The sequence below is a fragment of the Candoia aspera genome, chromosome 1 (genome assembly GCF_035149785.1).
Source record: "Candoia aspera isolate rCanAsp1 chromosome 1, rCanAsp1.hap2, whole genome shotgun sequence".
NCBI classification, from domain to species: domain Eukaryota; kingdom Metazoa; phylum Chordata; class Lepidosauria; order Squamata; family Boidae; genus Candoia; species Candoia aspera.
The window spans coordinates 75,861,566-75,873,560 of NC_086153.1; the positions used below are offsets into that span (position 1 = coordinate 75,861,566).

At 39.6% G+C, this 11,995-nt stretch overlaps 2 protein-coding genes across 2 annotated transcripts in view; one reads left to right on the forward strand and one right to left on the reverse strand.

Moving 5' to 3' along the window:
- The window catches only part of ERMARD (ER membrane associated RNA degradation), a 22,705-nt gene extending 21,771 nt beyond the window's left edge, over window positions 1-934 (reverse strand). Inside the window, exon 1 of the mRNA XM_063307380.1 lies at window positions 682-934. The gene's annotated coding sequence lies outside the window, so the exon portion shown is untranslated. The remainder of the gene's footprint in view (window positions 1-681) is intronic.
- On the forward strand, window positions 850-10,994 carry DYNLT2 (dynein light chain Tctex-type 2). The gene is made up of 4 exons (XM_063292798.1): window positions 850-948; window positions 5,178-5,390; window positions 6,871-7,029; window positions 10,851-10,994. The coding sequence occupies exons 1-4, from the start codon at window positions 850-852 to the stop codon at window positions 10,959-10,961; spliced, it is 582 nt and encodes a 193-aa protein (XP_063148868.1). The 3' UTR covers window positions 10,962-10,994.
- The last annotated feature ends 1,001 nt before the right edge of the window (window positions 10,995-11,995 follow it).

Below are 11,995 nucleotides of genomic sequence, written 5' to 3' on the forward strand. Positions count from 1 at the left end.
GAACCTCTGCCTAGCTGATCCCTAGGCACTGACATTCGTGAGTCACAACTCACGAATGTCACCAGCAAAATTAGAACTTTGTATCGCTGCTGTGAAATAGTATCTAGTTTCCATTATAATCATGATTTGTGTTCCTTTTCTCTCCTTAGGAAAACTGGAGTTTTAACAGCAACAAACACACCAGTCACAAATTGCAAGGAAGCTGATACACTCATTATGTTTCCACATCGGTGTCCCACCTTCTTCCAAACCCTTGCCAACGCAGATGCCCTAAGCCAGCATTTCCCTAACTGTGATGTGCGACGGTGTAGAGTTCAGGGGAGGTGTGAAGAACCTTTTCGTTACACTGTTCCAATAAACACATCTTTCATTGTATTGTTTTCATTTTCCTTTGTGTTCATTTTGGTGTTCGGATTTTTAGCGGAGGTGTGCACATTAAGATTACATTAAAGGGAGGTGTGATGCCAACAAGTTTAGGAACCGCTGTCCTAAGCTGTCTTGCCTGGCATTTAGCAAAACGAGAAAACAGCAAACCAGATAAAGAAGTCGACCTGAACCGATACGAGGCGGCCCCGCTGCACCTAGTGCCGCGCGCCAATAACTGGACTACAATTCCCAGAATCCTCCAACCACCCTTAGGCGAGCGACCAGGTTCTGGGGAAGGCGATCCAAGGCATTTACCTTTGTTCGGCTCTGGTTCTTGGGTTGCTTAGCTCGCTCTTACTGACGTCACGGGCAGAGACCAGCCCCGCGGCTTTGACGGGCTGCTCGTAACGGGTCCGCGCGGACTGTTGGTGTGCCGGGTAATCACCGTCCGCCCCAGGCAGTTGCCTAAGCTGGGGGCCCCCAATGGATAAAGGCAAAAAAAAGCTAAGTGCCACCCCTTCCCACGTCGGGCAAGTTTGGGGAAGAAAATACAGCGGTCCAGAGAAGGAGCCAATCCCTCGGGTAAGCGTAGAGGGCGCGCTCAATCTACGTGTCCGCGGAGCAACTTTGGGGCGGAGCAGCGAGATAGAGGCTCTCCACTGAGTGGGCGGAGCCGAACGCTCGGCGGCAGGGAGGCTCGGAAAAGCTTGTTGCGCCTGTTTTGGTGGGATCGTGGGTTTTGAAAACCCAGAGCCCGTGCTTTCGTTCGGTTAAACAGCTGTGTAGATGTGTGCTTGCTCCAGAGTGGCGTTAAGATGCATGAGGAGTTGTTGCTGTTTTATAAGGTTGTCTATACCAGTCTTTCTCAACTTTGGCAACTTTAAGAGGTTTGGACTTCAATACCCAGAATTCCCCTAGCCAACAGCCCTTGCTTAGAAGGGTTAATTTTGGTTTCTACGATACTCTGATTGTGTACTGTAAAGAAGTACATTTTATTGCTTGTAATAAACTTATGCCATTCTAGCTTCTCTATACGTTTATTATCTTCGCTTCTCTTTATTATCTATCATGCTATCAAAATTCAAATTGGAGCGTTTCTGTTTTACAAATTCTTCAAGTACCCTGTACACGGATGACATAATAGAAACTAATATTTGACGTTCCTTTGGAGAACCATCAGTACCACCCTGTCTGGGTCTTTCATCAGGTATGCTGTTCTATTTTATAATTATTACTCAATCCACTGCAAGTTGAGCGGACACGCAGTAATTTACCAGGGTTACAGTTCAGTCCTTTTGTTTAACATCTTAAAGTTGCTAAGCTTGAAAAACATTGGTTTAAATGAAGATAAGACATACTAATTAGATAGGGCACCTAACTTGGAAAGTACAGAATTCATAAGATCACTATCTTTGGCGTGCCAAAAATAAAAACAAATTGATTTCTACCCTGAGCCTGTGAATACTGTTGAATATCTTTGCCTTTGGGGGAGAAAATGTTTGTCCAACCATTTAGGGACTATATATAAAGTGCTCAGGACTGAAATTTGTTTAGAATGCATAAAGTTGACAAATTAAATAAATTAAATAAATTAAATATTGCCAATTAAGAAAAGCAACTGTTAGGCCAAGAGGGTGTCAGTGTGGTTTAAAGGCAAGTTTTATGTCCAAAATGAAAGCTTTGATGAAATGGGAATATGGAGAAAATAAACTGTAGTTTTGTTTTCCCTCATAAAAATACAGCTCTGGAGATACATGGTAGACAAAACAGAATGTATACAACGCAGCGTTAATTTAGATGGATTTGACAGGAATTTAGACAAAATATGGTTTATTAAATTATTATCACGATAGCTTTATCAGATCCAGTACCCCTGTCTTGCATTCTTTCCAAAGATTCTGGATGTGGGTGAAGAATCTGCAGTGCATTTGCAGTGACTTCACTATATATGCCTTCTTGCTATAGTCACTGTTTTAAATATATTTGCTCTTTTGCAGAGACAGTTTTGTTTTTGACAATGTTTCAACTATCTTTGTTAATCACCTAGAACTGTGTGGAATATAGGCACAGGTAGTCTTCGATCTACGACCATTTGGTCAGCGACTGTTCCAAGTTACGACGGTGCTGAACGAATGGTGGTTATGACCAGTCCTCGGAGTTCCAGCCGTCCCAGCACCCCTGCAGTCATGTGTTTGTGATCTGGGTGCTTGGCAACCCGTTCGCCCTTATGACCGGTTGTCAAGTACCCCGTGATCATGTGATCACCATTGGCAACCTTCCCTGCTGGCTTCCCTAGAAAGTCAATGGGGAGCCGGCAGGGAAGATCGCAAGTTGCTGGAGTAAGTCTCCCCCACCTGTACACCTTCGCCCAGCTGCGCTGGGCTCGTGCTGCACTGGCCACTAGCGCACCACTATTGCACCCCATGCACCCTCCCCAGCCCACGTCACACCCCCGCGCACCCTCCCTGACCCGTGTGCAGCCTCTCATGAACCCCCAAACCACACGGCACATCTCACACACACCCTCGTACCCTCCCCAACCCTCCCATGCACCCCCACACCCTCCCTCCCTCCCTCCCCCACCCAGCAGCAGCCTGGGACCTGCCTGTGGGCCTGGGACTTGCAACTTCCTGTCAATTTCCCCACTGACTTTGTGGGAATCTGGCAGGAAGTTGCCTTATCTAACGACCATGGGATTCAGTTAACAACGGCAACTGGGACTGCAGGGATTGCCATAGCTAAGCAATGCGGTCAAGCTTTACGACCTCATTGCTTAGCGATGGAAATTCCAATCCCAATTCCTTGAGGATTACCTGTAGTGTGAAGCTGTGTTTTCATTTTTAAAGTTAATTTTTATTATATTAAATCAGCAAGAAAGAAAAAACCAATACAAACACAAACATTGTTAATGAACTGTATTAGTGAAAACAGCATTCATTTCAAACACTCATCATAGTGATAATAAAAGGGAGGCCAGAAGAGGCAGGACAATGGGGACCTGCAGTTTGGTGCAGGTCCCTTATTGGCCCACTGCCACTATTCTGAGTCAAAGTGGACTGATAATCATGCCCCTTGGTCAGTAGGTGCTGTTGGTCAGTGTGCAGTAAAGTCCTTACATGGTATAGTCACAGGTAAATGTGCTGACCCACTGTGTATTACTGAGATCTGACTAGGGAGCTTTTCTTATTTTCATCGATCTAATGGTAGCTGTTAGTTCTTGAGAGAGAAAACTGAAGCTAAATAGTCAGCTTGATCATCATCGTCATCATAATTTATTAAACTTGTATGCCCCCTGACTCTCAGCGACTCTGGGCGGCTCACAACAATCTAAAAGATTACAATGTTGTAAAATCAATAAAAGATAAAGATAAAAGATGGCAAGCACAATGAAGTGAGAGGTCTCACTCTCCCCTGCCAAAGGCCTGGGTGGAGATTACTTAAACATAATCTTAGGAAAAGCTGTATTACATAAACATTAATTTCTTCTACAATTACTTTTATCAAGAACAAACATTTAAAAATGGTAGATGTATTGAGTCAAGAAACATTATATCCTTTATCTTTGGTACTGATGATAGAGATATTACACTGTCACAACTTTTACTAATTTACTAATTTATCAGGTTTTCACAATCTTTGTTTTATATGATTCAGTCCATATTTCGTTTCAGTATATTTATTTATTTATTATCCTGCCTTAATTATTTTTATAAATAACTCAAGGTGGCGAACATACCTAATACTCCTTCCTCCTATTTTCCCCACAACAACAACCCTGTGAGGTGGGTTGGGCTGAGAGAGAGCAACTGGCCCAAGGTCACCCAGCTGGCTTTCATGTACTCATAAAATTTTATATAATCCTGGTGTAGGTCATCTTGGGCATGTGCTCAAAATTCCTTAACCTTTCTCTCCATTTTCTTGCCTGACATTTTAGTTTTTCTTTTTCCATGAAGCATAATATGACCAGGCATATAACTCTCTCACCCTAGGAGGAAGGCACTTCCAAAACTTGCTGCCAAGAAAACTGCAAGGGGGATTGCCAGGAGTCAAAAACTGACTTGAAGGCACAAATTTACTTTTATATTTGCCTTAAAGATGTTCTAAACAGTTAATGCATTTGCAGAACATCTGTTTATTTATTTACCATATTTTTATCACCACCCATCTCCCCCACACGGGGAGGTGGGCGGTATGTTGATAAGACCCTTTCATACTGACTTATTCAAACGCCATATAGACAAAACGGAATGACTCTTTCTTGCCGTAAGTAATTGGTAATGTTACTTAGGTATCATCAGGTATAGCAGTATTTTCTGTATTACATGTATTCATCCATTCACCTAAAGATCATCCAATTGAAAACAATTCTGATGTGAAACTGAAGAATGGATATTCTTCTTGCAAAGGATTTAAAAGTCACATATATGTGTATATAACCAGCAATTGTAGTTCTATTCCTCACTTTCATCTCTGAATAACTTAATGTGGTAAATTCCAAAGCTCAAAATAGAAGCCTATTTAATTTTATTTTATCCTTCCTTAGGAAGCTCAGAAATCCATTCCCATCTTCAGTTTTATTATTTCAGTAATATGAGAGTTAACAATTGGCTTTAAAAAAGTCCATGGTTCTGCACACAACAAATTAAGTATTTTGTGGATTTCAGTATTAGAAACTCTAGACTCTAAAATAAGTTTAGCCAATAGTTTAGAATTGGCAGTGATTACAAATCAGAACAGTTCTCTTGTTACGTGTTACCATGTCAATTAGGTGAGTGAAATAAAAGATACCTGTATGTGTTGGGGGGATTTAGTCTTCACAGACAGGAAGACACAGAGCTTCAAGCTATGAAATTTCAGGTGCGGACCAAGGAGATGAAGAATCTGTTACAGATTTTACAAAAAATGAGCTCTTTGCATTCAAGGGTAGCTTTGCAAGACCAAAATATGCGAACACTTACAGGATGGAACCTTATAGAAAATGTGAGGCTTATATAGTAAGGAAGAAAGCTGAAGATATTTTAAAGGTAACATATTTTTTAATACGAACTAGGCCCCAGATCCACATTATATTACCTATCATTGTATTCACTTTTTGTTGTATCTCACTATTAACAGTACAGCATAACTCATTTAAAATGTAGTTTATGGCACATAACTTATTAAAGTAAATAGAGCCTGTTCATCATCCTTATCCACTAATAAAAGTATCAGCAGTATTGGAAGTATGTACGTACTGTGTGTGCGTGTGTATAATTAACTAATTTTTAAAATTAAAATTACTTGATAAAAATTTTTTGGAGGTAGATACCTCCAAAACCATCTGATAAAAAGTAAGGATGCACAACCATCACAACATAATGACTGTTCGGTGGGGTATGATGGTGGTGGGGGTCTGAGAAATGGAATATGGTATTGGGGAAGAGAGCACAGCTGTCTGACTTGACATTGCTTATTAGGAACAAATGAGGAGCTTCCAGTCTGAAGGTCTATTTGGGGCTCCAAGACTAGAGGGTCAGGCCCTTTTGGTTTCAATCAAGCCATCCATGCACTGAAATCCCTACAAATGCAGCTGCAGGTGCCCAAGTGGAGCAGTTCTGTCTTGGCTACTGATAGCCTGTAAGGGAGGCTCTTTCCTGGCTGCCTTGTGTCTTTTCCAGAACAAAAGGGGCTGAAGACTGAAGCATTCCTTCCAGGGTGAGTTGGGAAGTGTTGACTTCCTAGTTTGCTCTGTGCAAATCGTTTTTGCCCATGCGAGAAGCACTGGTTCCCTCTTTGCACTGAACTTTCTTGTATAAGTAGAAACGGAAGTGAAAAGTATTGGATGTCAGAGGTGAGCTTTTAAAAGGGGCAGGGCCTTCCTCCGCTAAGATCTATCCCCTGGCATAATTCAGCCATTAACTTTTGGTGGTAAGGTCTACAGTAGGGGCAGTTCTAACTTCTGTGGACAAACCGGGGATCTCGCAATCTAATTCCGAACATTTCTCACAAATCAGTTCCAAGAATTCTTTGGGGAATATAATCTCTAAAACTAAAGTGGTCTGAAACTAAAAAAATGTTTTTAGCACAAATATAGTCTAAAACCCCAATTATATTTAGCTTGTTTAATAAAATGGTTTCTATCTTTTAAAATAAAGGTTTGTTTTTAATAAACTGCAGTAGTGCTTTGCCAAAATATGGCAGTTTTACAGCAGTTTTTTCTAAAATCAGTGAGATAGTGTAAAAACTATTTAAAACTGAAGTTCCAAACAGTAAAACATAATGGACCAAGCCTTCAAACTGAGTACAGTCCTATTATTTATAGGTTTGATTAAAAATATTCAGTTACAAACCCTATTGAATACTATAGTATATATTATTGAATACTGTGTTTACTGGAAAACAATATACTGCTAGGATATATCAAACTTATAGACTAGCTTTCAATATTAAATAAGTACTGAATGGACCTTCTATAGAAAAACATATTTAATACAATTATTGGCAACTTTGTTTGCTCCTTAATAGCAGAAACTTCAAGATTTCAAATATCTTGGATTCAAAGGTGCCACCACTTGTGCAACTCTCTCAGAAGATTTATTAGCAGGTGTCAAGGAGTTGGGGTTTGATCGCTATAAGTATATAGTTCAAGTATTTCTTGTGGAAAAGACTGGTCAGTCAATACACGTAAGTAGATAAGCTAGCCTATTCACTTCTCTGAAAAATGCCCACGTTTGCCTCTTGCAGTTGTGCAGAAAATTGCTTTTCAAATGGGACCAAATCAGATTACTAAAATGGAATGAACTACCTTACTAAATCATACACAAGGCCTTATATTCCAGCATTTTCAAGAACAGTTAGCCAGATGCATATGGAAAAATGCAAGCAGGTAATGGGCATCACAGCTGAAACTTTTGTTTTGTTTCTGGGTTCAGATTCAGCTGCAGCAATTTAGTTCTGGTTGTAGCCAGTAAAAATGTAATAACTTGTTTTGCATATCTTATAACCAACCAGTTCCAATTTGCTTGATGAAATAAAGCACTTTATTTGTACAAGCTAATACTATATGACTACAGTTGTTGCAACAACTTTACTGGTTACATCTAGCTGTCCCATCTGGTCCAGCAGAAAAGGCATGTTACAGGCGTGGTGGTAAAAGGTACCCCCCTCCTTACGCATGTAAGCTGCATTCACTACCAAACCTATGAGATGCCCCCACTCAATACATATGAAATGCTGAAAGTGCCTTTGTAAGAAAACATTCACAGCAAGCTGAATCGATCCTCAGTGGCAACAGCCAGGGACCATATCTCAAAGACAGTATGTTGTTGTTGTTAGTTGCTCTCAAGTTGTTTACAACTCATGGCGACCCTATGTATAACAGAACGAAATGCTGTTCGGTCTTGCGCCATATGCCTGACTCTTCCAATGTTTGCATCCATTGCTGCGGTAATTGTATCAATCCATCGCATTGAAGGTCTTCCTCTTTTCTGTTGGCCCTTGACTTTATCAAACATGATGTCCTTTTTAAGTGATCAGTCTTTCCTGGCGACATGCCCAAAATATGAGAATCTAAGCCTAATAATCTTTGACTCTGGGGAACATTCTGGTTGTATTTCTTCTAAACCTGATTTGTTTGTTCTTCTGGCAGTCCATGGTATTTTCAATAATCTTTGCCAACACCACAATTCGAATGCATCAATTCTTCTTCTATCTTCCTTTTTTAATGTCCAACTTTCACAAGCATATGTGGCAATTGAGAAGACCATGGCGTGAGTCAGACGCACATTTGTTTTTAAACTGACATCTTCTGAAAACTTTAGATAGGTCTTTGATGGCAGATTTTCCCAGCGCGATACGTTGTTTGATTTCTTGATTACTCCTTCCTTTGGCATTGATTGTTGATCTGAGAAGAATGAAATTGTTGACAACTTCAATTTCTTCTCCATTTATTGTGACATTGTTTATTAGTCCATTTGTGAGAATCTTTGTCTTCTTCACATTCAGGTGCAGTCCATATAGCTGACTGCAATCTTTGATCTTATGGCTAGTGTCAAAGCTTTGCTGGGGATCCAGTATACTGTATACTATGTTATTGCTTGTATGTGTGCGGATAAAATTATGTTGTATCTTCGAAGTGATTTGGTTGCTTTAGGTGAGCCAGGTTTTGGCCACAACATGGGTCCCATCTGTTAAGGAGTGTCATCTGATGGGACCCAGGAGGAAAGCCTTTTCTGCCACAGCGCCTGTCCTTTGGAACATCATCCCCCTGGAGGTTAGATTGGCCCTGACCCTGCTTGCCTTTTGAAAGGCTGCAAACAAATGGCCACCTGTGCCTCGGGATCCAGTTAAGTTTGGAGCCTGCCAGATGGCTATACTGATTGATCTGAATTTCACCTGCCTGCTTTTTATGTTTTTTGGATTTCATTGGCTTTTAAATTTGGTTTTAAAGGGGGTTATTGTGTTTCTTATTGATTTCTGTATTTTGTTTATTGGTTGTGTTATTTGGTTGTTTTTAACTATGTGAGCTGCCCAGAGTCACAACTGTGAGATGGGCGGCTATACAAATGGAATAAATGAATAAGTAAAGTGCCAGAAATATGTACTATGAAAGATGTACAAAACATTTATTTATTTATATTTATTTAATTTATACAGCTGCCCATCTCAGAGCTGTGACTCTGGGTGGCTTACAATTAAAACATAAACAGTACCAAAAAACAAAGAAACAAACAAAACCCCAAAACCATAGAAACAATACAAACATTAAAAACAATTAAAAGCCATGCAATACAATCACCAGCAGAGCACAGCTATTCAAGAACAGTACAGCCATTTTATGGGCTCCACATGACTCTGATCCCCAGGCCAGATGGCAAAGCCAGGTCTTCAGGCCCTTCCAGAAAGCCATCAAGATCGGGGCCAGCCTAACCTCGGGGGGAATATTCCATAGGGTGGCCCTAGATGGCATTATCTAGTGGACGGTACCCACATAAAGCCTCTTCTGCTGGACCTAATGGGATGGGTAAATGTCCCTGGGGAGAGATGGTCCCCTTATATAATTAAATTATATAACAGCAGTGGCAAGTTGCTGGGGTTGATCATTACAAGTATATAGGTACAAGTATATAGCCAAGTATTTCTCCTCCCCTTATATAATTAAACAATATTAGTTTTGCTTAATAACATAATCAGATATATGTAATAGGTGAAGAATCAACTAAATCACAGATTAGTAAATAAAAAAATATGAAACAGATTTTTCACTTGGCAGAATAAAATGGTTTATATTTTTTTCTAATCATTTGGAAGGGAAGAAATTATCAGCATAAACTTTCATCGATATAGTACACTTCATTAGATGCATAATGTGGGAATGTTAACCATATATTGGGGAGAGAAGTGAAAAATATTGCTGTATTTCCTGTAATGCATTTTCTTCTGAATTCCTTTTTTTAATATCTTCCATCTTGGTATGTATATGGTCTTAACTCACAATAATTCATCTGGTGAACTGGGCTGAAGTTCATATATTCCAAAATAAAATTGATATTTTCACATAATTTTAAGATTCTGCATTATTTTTATAACAGAATTACCCAGACAGATCTCTTGACCTTTTTTTCCTCTTGAAGATAAAAATCAGGAAAATGTGGATTCGTTTTTAAATTTAAATGTTAGGGCGAATTGCTCTATATGGAAATAGACTGTGTTTTAATTTTTCAAAATAACCGTGTATGTCAGTGTTGTGAAAATAGCATACATGCCAGTCTGCAACATATAATTCCCATTTCCATGAGTGGCATTTTGTGACATACAGGGTATTTGCACTAACTTTCTTATTTGCTTTCTGTGTAAGGCTAAATCTAATTTTCTTAATGCCTCTGTATTAGTTATGGAACTGGGTGTTTAATTTTAGCCTTCATTCATACTTTAGGCTATGTTCATGAAGATACACTTTTTTAAAAAAAATAAACTTCTTCTGAGTTGTAATACTAATTTGATACCTCTCCAGTGTCTATTAGGCAGAGTTTTTCATTTGTAGCAGACCACATCATTGCATTTTCTTTTAGTTTTTTTTCTTAATTTGCAATTATTTTGCTATGTAACTGTGATCTGGGCAGCCCTGTTATCTTCTTCCATATAGAATGTTTGCTCTTAAATTAAAAGTATTTTTGTCTGTCTGTCTGTCTATTAATAAAGTTTAATTTTATCTCCCGTGAGATTGTTTTTTTCTCCCAGGAGGGGAAAGAAAGGCTGAATCCTCTAGTCATCATGCCACTATGCTACATATTCATGTGGTGGCACTGTAGAAATTATTTGAACTTTTGCATTTTGATTTTAATTTTTGGCAATTTGTAAATAATTCTGTTAGGCTGGCCAGACAGTAATTCAGCAGTCTCAGCATAGGACACTGTTGCAATAACGTTGTTGTATGATTATGCATTTTAAAATTAGAAACGTCTGTGAGATAATTCATTGATACCTTATTCTTTTCTTCCCTCCAGATTGCCAGCAGATGGGTCTGGGATGTCAAAAGAGACACCTGGGTTCAAGCTCAATTTGAAACTGAGAACTATGTTATGGTGGCTCTAATAGTTGCTTCCTATTATGAATAGTTACTTGCAAAGAAACACTATAATAATATATTGAGATTTTCTAATTCTGTTTGCTCAGATAAATTTTTTTTCCCCAACCATGCTATTGGAGTGACATTTATTTGCAAAATAATATTTATAACAAAGTGATATTCCTTGCTGCCTGTTGCGTATTGGTAACCAAACAGCTGGGCCTGTCCTGTTAATGTATACAGGTAGTCCTCGGTTAATGACCACTTGGGGAGTTGGGACAAGCTAAGGAACCCAATAGGCAAGTTGGGTCAGGCACATGGACTGGAGGGAAAAGAGGGAAAAGGTGTGTGTGTGTGTGCAAGTGCTTGACCCCATACTACACAGAACGATGGTTGTGAACCCATTTTCTTTCAGATACTTCTGAACAATGCCCAGGGCCCATCGAGCATGTCCAATGGGGAGGATACTCAAAGGTGTTTTATGTATTTGGGAATAGGGTACAGTAAAACAATTCATTAAAAATATTGCATCCCAATTGATAGAAAACATAAAAGCAAAACAATAGAATTGAAAAGACTGTGCAAATAAATATTTTGATCCCATCCTCTCATTTTGAATTAACCAGTAAGAAGGGGCCCACTTCTGTTCCTGTGGCAATTTAATCTGTAAGGGCCCTGGCAGAGAAAACCAAACTGGCTGTTGGTGATCAGTAATCTAAGAAGGTGGGGCAGGCCATATGGGAGTAAGAGATCCTATAAGCAGCTGGGTCCAGTTTAGGGCCTTATACATAATATTTGGACTTTAAAAATCTAGGTGACCAGTAGATGGCAGAAAAACGTTTCTATATCTGTCATCTTGCAGTCCAGACATGGTAGCACTATTTTATGCAACACTTTATATTGATTTATTCGGTAGACTGGTATCTTGCCTTTTCCCAACCACCCTGTAAAGTAGGTTGGGCTGAGCGATTAAGGCTTCAAAAGGTTTGCAACCGAGACACCTCACAACCGCAATAGCGTCTATCTCTGTTAGCTTCCATGGCCAAACGTGGGCTTAAACGAGTCTCACAGTTCCGGTCAACG

What these genes read in the sequence shown, in the direction of transcription:
- DYNLT2 (XM_063292798.1), top strand. Translation starts at nt 850, where the DNA reads ATGGATAAAGGCAAAAAAAAGCTAAGTGCCACCCCTTCCCACGTCGGG. An exon ending in AGAAGGAGCCAATCCCTCGG is followed by an intron (nt 949 to 5,177) that starts GTAAGCGTAGAG and finishes GGGGGGATTTAG; the next exon opens with TCTTCACAGACAGGAAGACA. An exon ending in AGACTGGTCAGTCAATACAC is followed by an intron (nt 7,030 to 10,850) that starts GTAAGTAGATAA and finishes TCTTCCCTCCAG; the next exon opens with ATTGCCAGCAGATGGGTCTG.